Genomic DNA, 20,208 nt, shown 5'->3' with positions numbered 1-20,208 from the left:
ATAGAAATTTGAGAAAGAAAAACTGATATAAAAATTTTAAAAAAATCGATGAAACGCAAAAACAAAGAAAAAAAACCCGTACATATAAGAAGAAAATCATTCTAATGGAATAACGAAGGCACAGGAACAATCATTCCATAACAAGTAGATATATCCTTAGAAACTAACTATGCAGTCCAAAAAAGGTTTGGTTTACTTAATTACGGCAAAGCACACTAGGGCTATCTTCGTAAGAGGAGGGATGCCTTCGTGGAGGTATTTCTAAGGGAAACTGGCTCGTATACACGTTACACATACGGAAAACCACAAAAACACCCATGCATCCAGCCCGTTCGCGGGATTCGAACCTCGGACCGAACTACTAACGTTCAGCGATTTTACGGCTAGGCCGCTGGTGGGCCTCAGTCCGAAAAAGGAGAAAGAAACAGAAAGTCAAAGATAGAAACAGTTAAAGTTCTCTTTCCGTCTCCTCCTCAGAAGAAAATAGTATTTAGAAAATTATTTTGAAAAACTCTTAAAATAAGACATAAATCAAAATTTCCATTTATAATGTCAGGAATTTCGGAAATTAAGCGACTAAGGGGAGAATTTGTTCTAAGAAGAAAACTTTTGATAACGCAGAAACGTTTTAAACCAACATGAAATGAAATACTCCACGAATTTTCACCAAACTATCTTTGTCTGCAGATGAATTCCCAATATCTGAAAGAAATCCGTTTCCGATTTCACGCGTATAAAATTAAACGATAAAGATCTAGGTAGCCGCCGAGATATTTTAGTGGTTAGGGAAGTCGACTGCGATACCATAGGGCCTGGGTTCGAATCCCAAAAAAGGCATTGTTGTATTCGTCCGTCCCCTTATAGGAGGCAAAGGTGACCAGCTATTAGATGCCTCCACAATAAAGTGACCACTGCTTCCGGCCTTAATAGTGGCCAACGTCTGTGGACACTTGGGCCCGCCAATGGGGAAAAAAGATCTAGGGATAGACATAGCTAAGATATTAACAGGTATAACACAAGGTAAGATAAAGGAAAATCTCAATAGCTGCAATTTTTACCGACGCTAAAATGAAGCAGCTTTCTACAGTTAAAGAAAGAAACACAGAAAAATAAAGCATTTCTCCCCCCTCGAATTGAGAAGCAACGCAGCAATAAAAGTTATCTTTAATGTCAATAAATTGAAGGTCTACATTCTCGATAAAAAAATATCCCCCAAGAAGAAACACAAACCGTTGTTTCAAATGTCAAAATCTCAGACTCATTCAGCATTTATGCTTTATCTTGAATGATGCGTCAAATGGAAATCAGAACTTCGATCTTATAATTGAGCTTTAAATCATGAAGAGAGAAATGTTTGAAAAGGGATCCATTCTGAACATTATAGAGCTTGCTTTGTTTACCCACGAAGATAAGAAAGATTTAAGATTGAAATTTCAAATCAAGAATACTGAAAGTTTACCCGATAAATGTCTAATCTATCGGAAATTCATTGCAACTGGAAGAATTCCCGCCACTGATAAAAAATGAGAAATTCGAAGGAAACTTACGCAGCAAAAAGATAGCAAAATGATCAGCCTGATATTTGAAACCATAAGAGATGCGGTTTGTTGATTACAATCCACTATGATTTCATCGTCATGAAAATATTTCAATCTAAAGAATGAATAACGCAGATACAATGAAGGCAATTCTTCGCAAAATAGAAACAGGGCTATTGGGCCAGTTTTAAAACAGATTTAGAAGAACAGAATAAAACGAGTAATAAATTGCTTTGATATTTAATCAAAGCAATTTCTAGTCAGTTAATGAGAGTAGCATTGCTGCCGACATGTGTCAAAGCCAAGTATACCTCATTTGTAAAAATTAGTGTCCCAAACCGCCACTGTTAGATAAATTGATGCGCGAGTCTCAACCTGCTGATTTGCTGTACAGTTGACACTGCAGGTATGTGATCCAGCGTTATTCTAAGCAGTATAACTCCATGTCTATTCCTGTACGCTCGGTACTTTGAAAAAATACTAGTTATGATATTTTTAAGTACACAGAGACGCATCTTGAACTGTGTTCAGACAATTAAAGTGGTATATATGTAGACCGATGCTGACTTAGCGAATTACCAGCGTGGTGACGTCATCCCAGCTTAGCACAGTGCGGAGCAGTTAAGACAAGGCCAGATAGCGTCCAGACGTGGACGAAAGTGGAGCATAGCAGATGCGAGCGGATGGCTTGCTTGTTCTCAAGAGTTGAAGAAGACAGACGGTCTTCTTTGGTGTTTAAGTGCCTTTGATGCTTAAGCCCAGCCGATCATATTATTTAAAGCTAGCTGTGGACTGATCATTCATTCCCTGCGACATTAATCTTTACTTAATTTACCTTTATTACTTTTATCTATTTCTTATTAGTAAAATAAAAGCATTTAAAATGCAATATTCGTGCTCTATTTGAAAGTAAAACCTACATAGTATATGTTGAAAGAAAAGGAATTAAAGTACAGCTCTGAGAAATTATAATCAAGAAAATGCCGCTAACGTCTGATGATTTTGCTAATTTTAGGATTAGAAGGCCAAACTGTTAGCTGCTTGGAAGATTAGGATATAATGTGTCATGTATTTCCCTCAGTTTTGAGCATAATTTATTGTTTTGCCTCGTAGAATGAATAAATAATGAAGCATTAGAAAAGCACCATCATACAATAAACAACATCTGTAATGCAAAAGGGTGTTTGGAGTCTTTACCGAAGAGTTTTAATTAATTGTGAAAGAGAATGTCGAAGGGTTTTAATTAACTAGTTTTAATTAACTTTTAATTAACTGGAATCAGCGGAGAAAGGACGATAACCATAGCTTCATTTTTTGTCAATATCCCTAATTCGTTTTATAAGAAGGTCATATATGAAAGTATTGTGGAACCATGGAACCAAGAATTCATTAGCGCAAATAAAGGGGACTTAGAGATTTTTCCCTTCCATTAAAATGAAATTGTTATGTCATCACTTTTTCACAAACTATAAATTGACCCAATTTCTTACTGGCCGCGGAAATTTCAAAAGTTATCTGAGCAGATTTAAGTTAAGCCCAGAGTCCGCCTGTGATTGTAGCGTCGGTAGCGAGGAAAATGTTGAGTGTGCTTCTTGTATGCCCTAAATAAAAGGACGAAAGAAAAAATCTTGAAACTGGGATTGAAAAATTTTAATATTAGCTGGCCTCCAGAAAAATAAGTGCCTTTAAGAGTTTTTGTCAATTCACTGTAAAATTTTGTAACCCTTCTCAATTTTGTTTTAATTTTCTCTTACTGTTTATATTGTATTGTGTTTCATACTTACTTCTGTAAGCCCCATGTGTGACTATGATGTGGTACATGGGAAACTCCTTGTGTTTCTTTTAATTAAAGAAATTTCCTGAGTGAAAGTCTGCAAACAAATGGCTAATGGATCTCTTTATAACTATTCCTCCACCGAATACTTTATCAATGTTTTTTATAGCAATCGCTGCTGAGTTTTCCAGTTTGAACTTACATACCGCTACCTTAATTGATTGGGTTCCATGGTTGAGTTTATGTAAGTCAACATTCAACACTCTTTGAAGAAAACTAATATTACACAGGTACCACCTACATGTAACATTATCACATGTTACAAAAAATATGCATAAACCTCAGCAATTCTGCAACCGGTAGAGGCCATTTAATTTGCAACAATCCAATAAGCAGTGTAGCACTAATTATATCCAGTAAATTTGCTGAAATACAAATGTAAAAGCTGAAATAGGTAATAATGTAACGCTGAAAGAGAAACTCACAGCGTTTTCGAAAAGCGAAAGGAAGGCTGATTAATTACGTTACCTTTATGAAGTTAATGTTAGGTAGACCGCTTCTCAAAGGAGAAAGATATTTGAAAACGACTTTCAATTAAAAGATTCGCGTGAAATTCGGCACATGTGGCTAGTTCAAACAGATAAACAAATGCTTGAATACTGCATTAACAGATTTTAAGGCACATAAATACTGTAAATAGGTCATTTAAAATGATGAAACCTATATAATTCTGCTTAAAATTTGTTTGTTTGTTTATTTGGTTACTCCAAAGAACGCAAAAGTTACCTGCCTAAGGGGATGTTTGTTTTTCGTGAAGGTCTTTCTTGGGGACATTGGCTCGTATCCACGTTACTCATGGGAAAAACTACGGAAACGCTGATGCAGCCAGCCCATTCTTCTGACATCGAACCAAGCTCCAATTACCAATGTTCAAGGACTTCACCACTGATGGGCCACTTCTGCTGAAAGATATGCAACGCAACATACCCTGTACTTCTCCTCGTATTTTATGTAACCTTATCTCAGCGACATTTTAGGGAAAAAAATATCTGGATATTTTGCGCAAGAAGAAAATGAGATTAGTTACATTAGAAATTATCTGAATGGAAAATTAAAGGAGCTATTACAAGAAAAACAAGCGGATATTAGATACAGGAAAAGAGATATTGCCAAATTTATATAGACTGACATTTTTTTTAAGTCAAACTAAAAGGAAAACACTTTTACATGGTGCAGTTAACTTAATAATGGAATATTCAATTCAAAAAAGTCGATGGCAGTTTTCAATAAATTAAGTTTTTAAGATAGCCTTTGCTGTTTGAAGGACAAATATTCATTCATGATTCCATTAGAAAAACATATTACGCAAAGCGTAACCACTCGCACACGACACTTGTTTTCCCTTTTGCAACAAAAGTTTAGTTTGATAGACTATTGCTGCCTCTAGTTTCACATAGCTTTGGACAACTTTGCGCTTTTTAATAGACGTTTCAAGCCTGTTTGGCCCAATATTTCCCAATGAAAGAATATGTATATGTTTATTACAGGACAGAAATTCTAAGAGGAGGCACATTTATTTATTTGGTTCAGAGAGAAAAATTACTCCTTTTTATTACACTTAGCATAAAGCATTTTATCTCATAAACTTAATTTCAATGCAGCTATTTCTGCTTTCTTGTACTAAGTTTCGAGATACCAATAATTGAAAAAGTCGTTCAACATTTTGATTGTTTACTTTCATTTGCTTCGAGCACAACTACAGTTTATTTCAAGAGCAAATAAGATAAAAGAACACTTTATCTAACTTCTTTGAAGATAATTGTCAGAAGAATGGACAGGGGATTTTAATCTGGCCTCCAGGTATCCTTCGGGAGTACGGATGACTTTTACTGAATCCATGGCATTGAAGGAAACAATGCGAGCTTTGTTTCATCGATACTTCATTAGGAAACGTAACCAATGAAGAAAACTTTTATTCACCCTGTCATTTACTACGTTTGCCAACTGTATTAATAATGTATTTTCAGATGGGTTTAAGAGCTTATCCGTTTAATTCAAATGATTGCTGAAACTGAAATTAAATTAAATACTTTTTATGAAATCTGATTCTGAAGTTGCGAACTTATAGTTATGGAAATTCCACTTCCAACATTTTTTTTTTCTCAACAGAATTTTCATGTCTTTTTTCTAGCATAAAATAAAAAAAGTCAATCTGGATCGAGGGTCATCATAGTATGGAACTTCCTTTAGATGCAATATATTAGAATTTAACAGACTTAAAATTACTAATTCACAGGTCAAACAACAAAAATCAGGGTTAATTTTCAAAATTTTCACAGGACTAGTTTCGATGGTTTTACCGAACCACCATCCTCAGCTGCAAAACTGCAAATTTTTCGCGGTTGGTTTTGCAGCTGAGGATAGTGGTTCGGTAAAACCATCGAAACTAGTCCTGTGAAAATTTTGAAAATTAACGCCGCTGAGTTTTATTGTTTGACTTGTGAATTAGTACTTATTCGGCGTGTTATTGTGTCTTAATTAGACTTAAAAGTGTTCGGCGTAAAGTTTTTTATAGCTTTTAAATACGATAATTGAGTCGACGCACTTTCTAAAGTCTTAAAAATAGATGAAAATGCTTGAAGTAGTATGATTTAGAACAAAATTTTAATCCTGTTTCTCTAGCGGCCGAGCAGTAAAGTCGTGAACACACCTATCTTCACAGCTGTATGTATTTTGAAGTTCTTAGCTACACCGGTCTTTAAAGAGGTGTGTAAATGTTTATCTATCTGTAAATCACTATTATAAACAATAATCTACATTTCGGTTAGAGTTAGAGGAAACCATTTGAATTAGTACTATCATACATTTTCATTCATATCAAATCTTGCAAAATTTCAGCATATTGAATTTTCTTTAAAAGTAATCTTAAAGTTTTTACAGTATCAAAAACCATTTATGAATCAAATATAGATATATACATAAAATTCAAAATGGAATAAAAATCATGAAATATTCATTCATTAGGTAAACAGGAAGTTAAAAGACAGTAAGCATACTTCTTTGGATAAAAGCGACAGTTTAAATTGCAGAGATATAAAGCGTTTCTATTTATTCAATCGATCCGTCTAAAAATACATTTTGTAATACATTCATTCCAAGAAACTCGACTCGATTTATACTGGAAAATGAGACAAGAAAGAGTTGGGTTTCCACACGTAACTGATTAATCCAAAACGAAACAAAAAGCACACAATTTTCGAAAGATCAGGAATAGCATGTTGAATTAAAATGAGTGGGAGAAGTAGGGATTTTACGTTATTTTTTACTTTCGCGCCTCTCGTAATTAATTTACATACTTGTGGTGCTGCGTTGGCAACACGCTTTCGAGCTAGAATTTGGTAGCTAGAACGTAGCAGACCTATAATTGTTTTAATTCTTATTTTTTAATTGAACTATGTTATCGGAATATTATTAGATGATTATGTATGGATATTTAATTATTATATGTTTATATGTTTACAGCTTGATTTGTATAAACTGGGAGTAGTTGAATTTATTAAAGAAATTTTTGAAAACTTCTCATTCAACTTCGGCTCTATTCGATTAACGGCCAAAAAACAGTAACCATTTTAAAAACTGGCTATTATTTTTAAGAACGCTATAGAGAATTATATTGAGTTTATACAAACCGCTTAATGTGATGACGGTTCATTGTATTATTCAGATACTGACATCGAATTGCCGAAATCCCACCCGTTTTGTACATTGCGTATTGTAATTAACAATTCGGTTAATATTATTGATAAAGTTTTATGGAATGATTTTTTTCAAACTGAAGTAAAGTCAATAAATAAGGTCAGAACAGATTATTAAAATTGCCGATCGTTAGAAAAATGTCATTAAGTAAGGGATTAAATCAGAAAAGAGCTTGTTTCCGATTTTAGTTAGTTAGTAATTCGATTTTGGTTATTACATCTATTCGCTGCTCAGCGTTCGCAACACGATTTTGAGTTGTCCATAGAATTCAGTCGCTGGAATATAGCTGACCTATTTAACTGTTATAATATTTATTTTTAATTGAGCTATGTTATCGGATTGTTATTAGATGTTTATGTGTGGATATTTAATTTTGACAATTTGATCTGTATAACCCAGGAGTAGCTGAATTATTTTTAAAAATATAGAAAAACAAAACTTCACATTCAACTTTAGTGCCATTTGATGACGGCCAATAAGCATCTATAAAGCAATACAAATACAAATGCACTGCAACTTAACAAAAGGTATTATTGTAAATGGAACAGTTTCGACAAATAATTCACAAGAATTCGCCCTTGAATTCTCAGTTTTATTTTAAAAAATGTACATGAATATATCCGTGAAGAAATAAATAACTGTAAAAGAATTATCTGGTAATACCCCATAGAAAATCAAAAGCAGGAAATATTTAATGTGGGATTCTGACTTGCCAATGATGAATTTCTAACGAATGTGATCGCAAATAGCTAACTTTAATTTCCATAAATTTCATAAGCAGTGATATTTCGCCATATATAGTTGGATCTGTTTTAAATTTCCTGCTAATGCTGATTTAACAGACAAAACATTTTAATATTAAGTACTTCTAAACTAGAGATAAAATTTGTAGCCATTTTGTGCCTTCCTTTATTTTCAATAATATCAGTATTTCATTAAAAATGCTTCCTTATTTTTCTATGAAATTTGCACTTACCTGAATTTTACATGGATTGGCGGAAAAGAATACAAAAGCTCTTACACCTTCAAAAAGAAAGTTATTGAGTTAAAGTTAACAACTGAATCATGCAAATGGGGGAAAAAAAAATTCCCCCGAGACAGCCTTGACAGCCCAAAGTATGTCTTGTTTAATCTTGTGTGAATAAGTCCTGATGATTTACAAGTATTAGGTATATTATAAAAGCGGCAGATGATAGCAGTTAAATTAATTACGCTGAGCTAGGCGTTTAATTAAGTTCATGAGGGTTACATATCATGACAGCTCTGTCTTTCAGGATGATGATTTTAAGGAACATTGACTCATAATTCCATTAGACATGAAAAAGATCATAAAACTACTTGTTCTCACGCCAGTAATAGAAATTAATATGAAACTGCTCTATTCAGAAGTTTAACCATACGAAAAACAACAGACTGGCTATCGAAATAAGGGAATCAAATAAAATCAAATATTAATGTAGTTTACTGCAAGGCAGCTGATTAAACATAGAAGTACAATAACTAATTCGATAAGTGGTGTGACATTATATTGTCTTTTTGATACTTCTCCTGGAACATATATTGCCAAATAGATCATAAGAAAATTAAGATTTGAAGCTGAACTAGCTTAAGGGAGCGAGAGATTAATAATCTGCACTCTTCATCCTCACTCGAAGTATAAAAAAGAATATAGGTAAAAACAAAAATCCCAGATGCTTAGCAGGCTAAAAAAACAAATGACAACAAACAATTCATTACATTTTTAATACAATAATAATAGCAATAGAAGGAAATGTGTTAATATTATTAATGAAGAAAAAATATATATTTTGAGACAAACTTAATTAAACAAACTGTTTCCTAAGGAAATTGTTCCTAACATTGTGTTTACGGGGTTAGTATAACATGAAACAGAAGGTAGCATAAAAGTATGTTCAGAAAAGTCTGAATAAACAGTTAGAATGGAAAATTAATCAACAATTTTTAAAGGTTAGTTTAATTTTCTAACAGTTTTTTTTTTAATTTTGAAACCTTTTCCTTTAAATTCTTGTTTCCCACTTATAACGCCTTACCAGAATTAGTTTTTAGTATCGCGTTGTATGCAAATGACGCAGAAAGAGTATATAAAGGAAGTTTCGCTTACTTCAGCATTAGGAGCTTAGGAGTCCTTAGGAGCTACTTCGTTGTTCAGGTCACTACGCTTGGCCGTATTGTACGCGCCTTCTGATATTCGCCGGTTAATTTCGTCAAGGTCCAACTACGTTATGTAACTGTGTATAGCTTCGGCTAAGTCAGTTTAGTTAGCATTAGATAAGTTTTTTATTTTCTATTTTAATTTGAAACCCAAGTGGAGGCTTCCTGTAAGCCCGAGAAGGGGCCGACAATCATTATTTTTTTTAGTGAATAAACGGGTATTTTAACTCTTCTCTGGACTTTGTCGTTTACACACTTGGACACAACGATAAGTCGCTACATAGTTCAATAGGTTCCACTACGTTCTGCATAGATAAAGCAGTTAGGGACATTAGAAAACTTAGAAAAACTTCTGAAGAACTACAGCGTGTTTGGTTTTCAATTCATGTTTTATTTATTTTTTTACTTTTTCAAGTTTTATTTTTCTTTTTGGATCGTATCTTAAATGCTTAGTGAATTATTTTAACAGGAATTTTTTTAACCTTCTTCCTCGCGTAGATTTGAATACAACACCAACATAACGCTGAATGCAATAATTATTAAAATTAGAGTTTCATTACATATAGAGTATATGCATTTTGTAACAAATATTTATTTATTTTAAACAGAAGAAGTCCAAACATTTTCTAATGCAGAATTAAAATCAAAAACGTAGTAAAAATTATTTAAATTGATCCATCACTTGCTTTTAATTTCTTTCTCCCAGCTTTTATTTCTTTCAAAGAATCTTTCAAAGGCTACTAAGCTGTTTAAATTTCTTCCAAAGCTTTTAAAAGCTTTAAGCCAGTGTTTGTCTAGTTATAACCTTTGAAGAATTTAATCACTAAATAAATACCGCAATGTGCAAGATATATATTATGTGGTAATTAATTACACCAGTATTAAAATAATTAAAATTAAATTCCTGCAGCTTGTAGTTACACCCTTTATGTAAAGAATTCACACTAAGCAGTAGCTTTACGCAGACAGTTTTCATCACTTTACTCTGAAAGGATACTCCACTAGTTAGTTTTCACCAACTCTCACAAAATTAAATCTGATTTATATACACTCACCAATTTTCCTAAGACCATTCGACTGCAATTCATTCCAGAGTTTCACTATTCGCAGCTTAGCTTAGCGAAATATCCACATATTTATTCAAAATGCAGTCATTCATTACTTCAAAATTGCTGTCATTCTTGACTGAACGTGGATTTCCTCACATGCGCATTAAAGTTTCGTTTAAATTTGAGCATTAAATTTAAAATAAGAGTTGTTGTCTCATCCATGAATTTCATGGAAGAACGGCTGCCCAGACGCTATAGTGGTTAGGCACCCCTAACCACTGGGCGACCTTAAAATGAGAGTTTTATATCAGAAATAAAGAAAATGAAACAGATAGAGCAATTTAAAATTTTGATTGTTGAAACGCACGATAAAACTTTATAAAAAATAGGGTAATAAAAAATATGATTTCTGGTATATGGGACATCATTTTCAATGTTGTTTAATAAACAATAACGCGAAGGAATACGGAGCTTATAAAAACGTGTCTGAAAAAACAGGTTTAAGTAGCAGCCCATTTGATTTTTATCTCTATCTCATTTTATTAATACCAAGAAAATGAAAAACGCCCATGACATTTGTACATACAGTTAGTGAATAAAGTCTGCGTACATCAAGAAAAGTAATATCAAATCCAAATTTTAAGGTGCGAAAAGGGTAGTTCCTTAAAGTTTTATTTTTTAAATATTTAGTTTCAATAAGGGACTTTGAAATTATTTAACTGTAATATTTTCATATCTAATAATTTATGTACACTAATTTTTAAAAGATAAGTGGCCAGAAATCAAAGCCAATAAAGTTTGCGTACAACTCGAAGGAGGCGGGGGATTTCTTATCTAACTTTTAAACTTCGAATTTGAGAATGCAAAGAAGGTTACACTTTCAAGGTCATTGACTTCCGAAGCAAATTTCACGTTGATTGGAAGTTGCTATTTCTATTTTCTTTGACGAAAATGACAACCAATAAAGAAATTCCTTTAGTTACGAGATAACTAATTATCATTGAGAGATGAAGGTAAATTTCTTCGTTATATTGGTAAAACCATTAAAAAACCATTTTCCAGTGTGCAAAGAGTTATTCAAAACTATCTTGACACTGGTAGGCTTACTGTAAAACCAAGATGTGGGAGATCGAAGAAGCTAACGCAGAGAGAAGAAAGAAAAATTCTTTTACGAATTAAACAAAATCCTAAACTTTCTGCTGCAAGCATTGCAAAAGACATTTTTTTAACTAGCAACAAGGAAATTTCTCCTGAAACTGTACGAAAAGTGCTGCGAAAGTCCGATTATCATGGACGCAAACCTAGGTCTAAACCATACATTTCCGAGACAAATAGAAAGAAAAGAATTGCTTTTGCCAAAACATATTTAAACTCTTCGCAGGACTTCTGGAACAATGTAATTTGGTCAGATGAAAGTAAATTTACAATATTTAAAGTTAATGGCCACCCTATTGTATGGAGAAAACCAGGAACAGGACTGAATCTGAGAAATTTAAATCCAACTGTCAAACATGGAGTTGGCGGTGTGATGGTTTGGTAGTGTATGTCGTCCAAAGGAGTTGGAAATTTTCACATTATTGATAAAGTCATGGATAAGTATGTTTATCTGGATATTCTGAAGAAAAATCTACGAGACAGTGCCCGAAATTTAAACCTTTCTAACACCTTTATTTTCCAACAAGACAACGACCCGAAACATACGGCTAAAATTGTGAAGGAATATCTCCTCTATCACACTCCAAGACAGTTGCGTACTTCTCCACAGTCACCAGACCTCAATCCAATCGAACATTTGTGGGCAAAATTGGAGAAATGAATTCGAAAACACAATATTACGTCGCAAAATAAGCTAATTAGTAAATTGCAGGAAGAATGGACGAAATTTACGTCGGATGACACTGAAAAACTAGTTCAGTCAATGCCCAGACGTCTGCAAGCTGTTTTGAAGAATAAAGAATATCCTACAAAGTATTGAAGTAATGTAAAAACTTATATATTTTTTTTGAAAGTGTACGCAGACTTATTGGAGGGAATTTCTGAGTTTTTTTGACAAAATATATTTTTGAAAAATGTAAAAAGTATTACACTGATATTATTTACTTTTTATTTAAGCTTACAATTTTAGCTAATAGAAGAAAAAAAATGCAATGATTAAAATACATTTTCTATGCTTTAAGTGTTTTTTTAATTTAAAATTTAGTCTGTACGCAGACTTTTGTGACTAACTGTATATTATTCGCTGCAGACACATATTTTTGATCTAACAATTTCATGACTTACAGACTATCCAAAAGAATTTTTAATGAATAAATAAATTAAAAGAAATGAAATCATCATCTTAAGAATTAAGAATATTCTACTTTTTATTTGCTTGACATTTTTAACTAACAGTACCGTTTTCAAATACCGAAGCTGAAGCGACTCCTTTTAAATGTCAATACCCTCTCTCTCTGTAAATGATCTTTTTTACTGATCCTAATTGCTTGCAGGTTAACTTAAGTGGCTCTCTAATTCAACTACATGAAGTTCTGAACAGAAATTCTTTCACTTATCTTTACCGAACACACATTTATTTAACCTTAAGTACTTGGGCCGTCAGTACTCTTTGAGTGGTTCTTGCGTCCATTCGTCTAAGTGCTCCATTCGCTTTTACAGAATGAAAAAGCAAAACCTTTTTACGGCATCTTATCCTAAATGAAGCTAGTTAGAAATTAGAAGCTGTCGTTTTAATTGGGTTCAGTCTGAAACAAAGCGCCGAAAGTTAGATTGATCTTCTGCTTCACGTTATTTTTTAATTGAAAAAAATGTCTTTTAAAAAACTTTTAGAAGCATTTTCATATTGAAATAGGAACGATAAATGAAGTGATAAACGAATTACTATGCTAATGATGTTAGTAATATTTAATCAACCCACGATAGTTACCCATATCGAATCACATTTTGTGAAGATGAGGGATCTTCACAACGGAAAGTGATAGTGTACCTTCTGCACCACACCATCCTATTTTGGACAATTGCGCATAAGGGAGATGTATCTAACATTCTCGTACTGATGTTATTTTATCACCAGCTTTCAAAAAAATGCTTTTGAATTGGTAGATTTTCGGTCTGTACTGTATTCAGACATCAAATAGGCCATGTTTTATCTGGAAGCGTATGTTCATTTTCCTAATATAGAAGTATAATAGCAAATAGATTTGGCGATTGATGCGATCTAGTCAGAATTTTAAAGGACAAAATTATGAGAGCATGGATACTAGCTATGTTTGGAAAGGCTGCTGTAATTTTGAAATAAATTTTATATGCACCTTTCTTTCAAATGTCACTACAGAATGGGAATTTCTTCTTAATTTTGAATTTAGAAAAGTTTTCTTTGAGAAACGTGCATGAATTATTATTATTTATTGCGCTTTAAACATATACGGATTTATTCAGGTTCACCATGGTTTCTTGCTTATTTCTCTTTGTTAACGCCATCAATGAGCCCAAAACAGACTATCACCATTCAGTACTGTCTGAAAACTGTAAACATGGCATTTACCATTTTAAGATGAAAGTTTCCAAACTTCTACTGTTAAAAATATACACAAGTTTCTAAACTGAAGCTTTTTCTAATTTGTACATAACATGCATGCATAGTTTATCCTGAAATAAGGCCACCGAGCACCGATACTTCGACGCGATTTCGAATCCCGTGAACGTTCATGGGAGTTATCGAGGTTTTTGCTATTATTCAAGGTAAATACCAGCTAGTTATCCTCAAAATGGTTTCTTCCGTTAGGCATATAGACCCCGGGAGCTTTATTAAAATCAATTAACAACATTTATCATAATCGTAACCTTTCACTGCCGCTCTTTTCGTTGAAAACCGCCTCAACGCTAGTCTTCTTTTGTATAAACCGCGAGAAGAGAATGAGTGATTTGATTGACTGAATAAGCACACGGGCAGAGTGATGAATGATTAAGTACAAGAAGCGATAAATGCTTGAATTTTTTGAACTATAGCATTAATTTTCTGATAACTCCTACTTTAAGTGATACCTAAATTTTACGCTGTTTGGCTTAATGTGTTCATTACTAACTGTATATTTCAAGATAATTTGACTGCCATTTACAAGTTAAGCACAGTTCAAGCATTAAAAGTTAAAAGTATAGTCAACTTCCGACTAAACGGCGGCAGATTAACGGGGTTACGAGTTGAATGGTCCTTGTCTAAAAACGCAGATTAATTTGTTGATTGCGAAATGGTAGAAAAATTACAGTTACAAATCTTTAGAATAAAAGAAAATTGCGACGATCTATGTTGCAATGTGTACAGTACTAAAGAATGTCAAAATTATGGCTTCTTTGAAGGACGCTCAATGAAAACTATCTTCAAGGTTTGGTTTGGTTTGGTTTATGTGATTATGACAAAGCATCCGAGGGCTATCTGCTTAAGACATGCCTTCGTGGAGGCCTTTCTAAGGAAACCTAGCTTGTATCTATGTTATACATTAAGAAACAAAAACGCTCATGCACCCAAACCGTTCGCCGGGGTTCGAGCCCGGACTTAATTACCAAGTTACCAGGAACGACTTTAGCACTCGACTTTAACTCGGCTGCAGGTGGGCCACTCTCATCAAGTTGTTCTTTCAATTAGTGAAAGAACAAAAATAATGCATGAGCATTCAGATTCGAGACTTATCGACTGAGAACATTCTGACTATATGATCTGGGTGCTATGTTTGTGTCTATGAAATATTATATAGACACTCTTTTGGGCTGATATTTAGCATGATAGCGAGGTCCGATTTAATGTAGGGGCAGTGTTAAAGACTTAAGAGACAGTATTAAGGCAATAAGTTACATAAATTCGTTTGTGTAGTCTGATTCTCAGAGGATTATCTCTTAACATTTATGCGGTTCAAAAAAAAATTTTTTTTAATTTTTGGAAAACCCGAATCTTATCATGTAAGTGATCTTCACCTCCTCCTTGTATGTAGAAATTATGTAAAACTAAGTATTAATTTGTAAATACTTGGTACTGTTCTGTTATCAGGACCGGATGCAGAAATGTATGTATGCATGCAGTATAGCATATGGATATGCACGTTCATGTATGCATGTATAGCACGAATGAATATGTTACCGTGAAATGTGTATATGAATATGTTACCGTGAAATGCACGAATGAATATGTGTATATATGTTACCGTGAAAGACCGAAATTGGAGAATGTCGACTTTCACCCGAGAATGTCAACATTCACCAAATACGTCGGTGAAAGATCGAATATAGCATTACATTCTTGTACATTCGGACCCTCACCGGTGTATGTCGACAGTCACAGATATGTTCTGGTGCAGGTCCAAAAGAGAGGTCATAAAGTGTCATATTAGTTTAAATTGTTGCAATAAATAAGATTTGAATCACATAATTGAGTAAGTTTTTTATTACTATTATTTTATTTTCTCATTTAGAACGTACTGTATAATTCAGTAAGTTTTTAACTTCTATTATTTTCCTTTCTCATTTTGAATGTACCGTGGATTTTAAGTTCTTATATTCTAAAGTTCTTATTTTAACTCTCAAGTACGTTTTTTCGCGACTGAATTACGGAGAAGAAAATATAATATTCTTATATGTTGAACATTCACCATTAGTACATGGTGATTGTCGACATTTACCGGTGTAAGTCGGAAATAAGAGTATTTGGAAAATATTTCGGACATACACCAAGCGGCTAGGTGATTGTTGACATTCACCGGTGAAAGTCGACATTTTCTAGATTTCGGTGTTTCACCGTAATATATACATGTATGCATACACATGCGCATACATTCATACATTTCTGAATCCGGTCCTGATAACAGATAATCCCAAATATTTATTAAAAAGTTTAGTTCCAAGACTAGGTTAAAATTATTATTTGTATGTTTATTGTGAATTATGTTATAAACGTGAAACTTCAAAAAAAACGAATACTTTTGTAGATAGTGATTATGTGCTTATCTTTCTACGATAATATAATTCAAGAACTTTAAATTGTTTTATAAAATCGAACATGGGTTAATTTAGTGCGACGATTCTTAACTAAACAGATCACTTGGAAGTAAGATTAAAAATTTTTATTTTATCAGTTTTGCACGCGATTATTCAAAACTATATTTTTAAAAATACAACTGCACAAAATTTCATTGATATACATTTCACCTGGAAAAAATATATGTGATTGTGGTAACCTTGATTTACATAGTCGTATAAATATTTAATTGGCGTTGTTACACGTTGGAAAGATCTTGCAGACCTACGAGTTCTTTGCTTCATGTACATAAGCCTTTTCTTCCAACCGTCCTTTACTGAAGTCCTTTTGCCGCCCGCCCCGGAGATCAATTTCCGCCTACTTAGCAGATACTTACTAATTAATATGCCTGTCGTTAGGAAAAACAAGCTTGCGTTATAGTCATCTCCTACCATGTTATACCATGTCTGACGCATATATGAATAAATGCCAGGATTTTTTCCACTTACCTTTTCCGGCGTATCCAATTGCTCCAAAAGGACAGAAAGGAATGAGTCCACAGGCATGGCCCCTGTTTCATACTCGTTGCAATAGTACGCTAAGGTAATCCTTTGGCTCTCTGTGAGAAGTTTTCTTGCCTTTCGCTCAAGTCGATGTTCTGCGGTTTCGGAATTTGACGACTTTGTCTGTGGAAAAGGAATAAAACACTTCAAGTACTAAAAACTTCAAAAATTCATTTTTCAGTTTATTCCAGCTCATATAAAACAGTGGTAGGTTCACAATAATACGTGCTTTCATACGTACAATCATTACTTAAACTACGATGAGGTTCTTAATATTTATGCCATCTTTTAGATGAATATTCAAGTACACTGGTGAAATAAATTCAGAGAATTTGCATATTTTATCGACTTGCATGAAAAGAACTGAACTGAAGGAAAAACCACTGCTTCTAGATAAAAATGCAAATCTTGCACGGCAAATACGTAAGCGTAAACGTGTGTGTAGGCGGAGCCAGCAGAAAAACAGGCTTTATAAGCGCTTGGAGGGTAAGACGAATTGCGTTCGCTAGCATACCTCGGCAAATTTCTTGGTCTTATCTTGCAGCAATCGGTTAAATTCGCATCGGGAACAGTAGAAATGAGCAATCACCAACGTTTAGATTATGGAATGAGGTAGAGAGGCTGGAGGCCAGTCGCAAGTCCAGATATGCAGAGAGTTCAATTTAACGCTCAGCGTCGTGTGTAACCTATGGAAAATAGTTCCAGGATACTGGATCCATTGCGAAAAAGCCTGGGCAGGGTCGTCCAAGAGCCACGACGGTCAGAGCAGATCGCTATTTGTCCAGTTTAGTGAGGCGTAGAGGGGCTACAGCTTCTCAGCTCTCTCGGAACCCGTACGAAGCCACAGGAACCCGTGTAACAAGAGTAATTGTTTCCAAAAGACTGTTGTTTGCCAGAAGACCAGTTGTTTGCGTCCCGCTGATGTCTACGGACAGGAGAGTCCGATTATCATGGCGAAGTCAGCATAGTGATTGGATTACGGAGCAATGACCGACTGTTCTGTTCACCGACGAGTCCCATTTTAGTCTGAACACCAGTTATCGCCGTGCTTTCATATGGAGAGAACCAGGGACCCGCTATCTACTCTTCAATATCCGCGAAATAAAAAATTATGACGTTGGCGGTGCAATGGTCTGGGCAGGCATCATGTTGGATGACCGCACGCATCTCTACGTCTTTGACAGAGGCTCTGTGACTGGTGTGAGGTATAGGGATGAGGTCTTGGATTCCTATGCTCACTTTTCTAGGATGCAGTGGGCCCTAAGTTCATCTTACAAGACGATAACACGAGGCCACATAGAGCTCTTCTGATCGAAGAATTTCTCGAGAGTGAGGATACTCGCCGGATGGATTGGCCAGCCAGGTCTCCACACCTCAACCCTATACAGCATGTCTGGGATGCTCTGGGGAGGGCAACTGCAACTCGTAACCCCCCTCCGAGAACCATCCAGGAACTGAAAACAGTGTTGCTGAATGAGTGGGACCAGTTGCCACAGGCACTGATAAACTGCCTTATTTAAAGTATGACATCACGCTGCGAGGCCTGTATGGCTGTAAGAGAGGACCATACCCCCCATTAATCCATTTCTTTTGTGTCTTCTGCAACCGCTGTTTCAGACCTTCAGACTCCAATGAGTGTTACACACGAACATGCGTGTCTATTATAACTGTTGAATGTTTATTTTGTTTGTATTATATCAACCTATGTTCTCACAAAATTTTATTAAAATCTGCCCAGTAGTTCTGGAAATCGTAGATCAAATATGACAATTCTCTGAATTTATTTCACCAGTGTATGTTACCTAGCGCAGTGATCACAAACTGAAATTGCATGCGATCTGAAGGCACGATCTAAAGTTGAGAAGACAATTTTTTTTAAACCAAAAAGAAGGTTTTTTTAATTAATAGCTACATTTTAAAATTTTATTTAATAAATATTTATCAAAACATACGTAAAAAGAAATAGTAATGACTCAAAGTAAAAAATTCTAATTTATATTTATTTTCTGTTTGAAACCTGAAGGCTGGTATCTGCAAGAAATTTCTGCTTGTTGCCCTTTTTTAATTCAAACATATTGCCATAAAATTTCAGACTGTCAGTTTATTTTAAATAATTCTAATATAATACGTTAACCATTAAATAATTTATTTAACGAAAAAAAATAAACAAATTGTCGAAACTTTCCAAATGGGACAAAACTGAAAAAAAAATAATGAGAATATATTCTTTTTCTTTTTTTTTTAACTTAAAATTCCTTTAACGCATATAGAAAAATACATATTTGTACAATTATAAATCTTTTCTTATTACAACTTACAGTTACAACAGTTCACAAAATGTTGAATTTGATAAAATTTTTAACCTTGGCGACTACAAACTACCTTCATCACGAATCGCAGACATCAGCGGGCAATCTGTTTTTTACTTAGACTCATTAATTTTCATCTGGAGGAAAAACTCTTCACTTATAAATGTACTCTCCAATAAAGCGATTATGTTTTTTGCTTGTTTGTTTGTTTTTTAATGGGCGGGCGCTTTATTTAATAGCCATTAGCTTTGAGAAACTACAAGGGCGAAAGTAGTGGCCATTTCATTATGGAAGCACTTAGCAGGTGGCCACCGTTGCCTCCTAGGAACGGGCAGCTACAACCATTCTTTTTTTGGAATTCGAACTTGGGCTCATCGCTAAGGCAGTCAGTGTCCCTAACCACTATACCGGCTCGGCGGCCTACATATGAGAAGTTGGCGGGACATTTGTCTGCATTATTATTCCAAAATTTATATATAACTACTCGACTGATATACTTATTAGTATGTAATTTACAGTTATAAGTCAATAAATGTAAATAAGTAAGCATTTCCATTGGTTTCACTGCGATATATGCATGAAATTTGCTCATAAATTTTCAATGTTTTCTCAGCCCCTGAATCTATGAGATCTTCCCAAGAAAGGAATTCATCTCCATTTGAGAATTCTTAATCTAATAAAACTTAAAATGTGAACAGGAGTCTTCAAAAGAGTAACACGCTTCGCTTGAATTATAATTTAAAATATGATTCATACTTGTAAAATAGCAGCATATATTGTAATCTGAAAACTGCAGATTGCAGTTTAACACATCGAACAATTTATCATTAAATTTTTCTTAAAAATTCAAAAAAATTAAAAATATAAAGCTTATAAGATTGAAAAGAAATTACAAGCTGTTCACGGTACGTACATTTCAGTTTAACACCTGAAATGATTTTAAAAAGTTACCGTCGATCAACTAATTTAGAATTCATTCGGTATTAACACAACCAACTTGGTATAAGTCGTCAAAGTTTCAGTATGTTTGAAATTCTGGTAACCAT

General features: G+C 34.1%; 1 protein-coding gene across 1 annotated transcript in view; it reads right to left on the bottom strand.

Moving 5' to 3' along the window:
• dysc (whirlin protein dyschronic) overlaps nucleotides 1-20,208 on the bottom strand; it is a 668,284-nt gene that overhangs the window by 378,877 nt on the left and 269,199 nt on the right. Inside the window, exon 6 of the mRNA XM_085816627.1 lies at nucleotides 16,800-16,976. Within this exon, the coding sequence (XP_085672753.1) occupies nucleotides 16,800-16,976 (177 nt within the window). The remainder of the gene's footprint in view (nucleotides 1-16,799; nucleotides 16,977-20,208) is intronic.

This window comes from Stegodyphus dumicola, chromosome 5 (genome assembly GCF_044657685.1).
Source record: "Stegodyphus dumicola isolate Sdum_Otavi_A_Nest chromosome 5, ASM4465768v1".
NCBI classification, from domain to species: domain Eukaryota; kingdom Metazoa; phylum Arthropoda; class Arachnida; order Araneae; family Eresidae; genus Stegodyphus; species Stegodyphus dumicola.
Note: the sequence above shows the minus strand (reverse complement) of the source record. Positions and strands in the feature narration are given on the sequence as shown.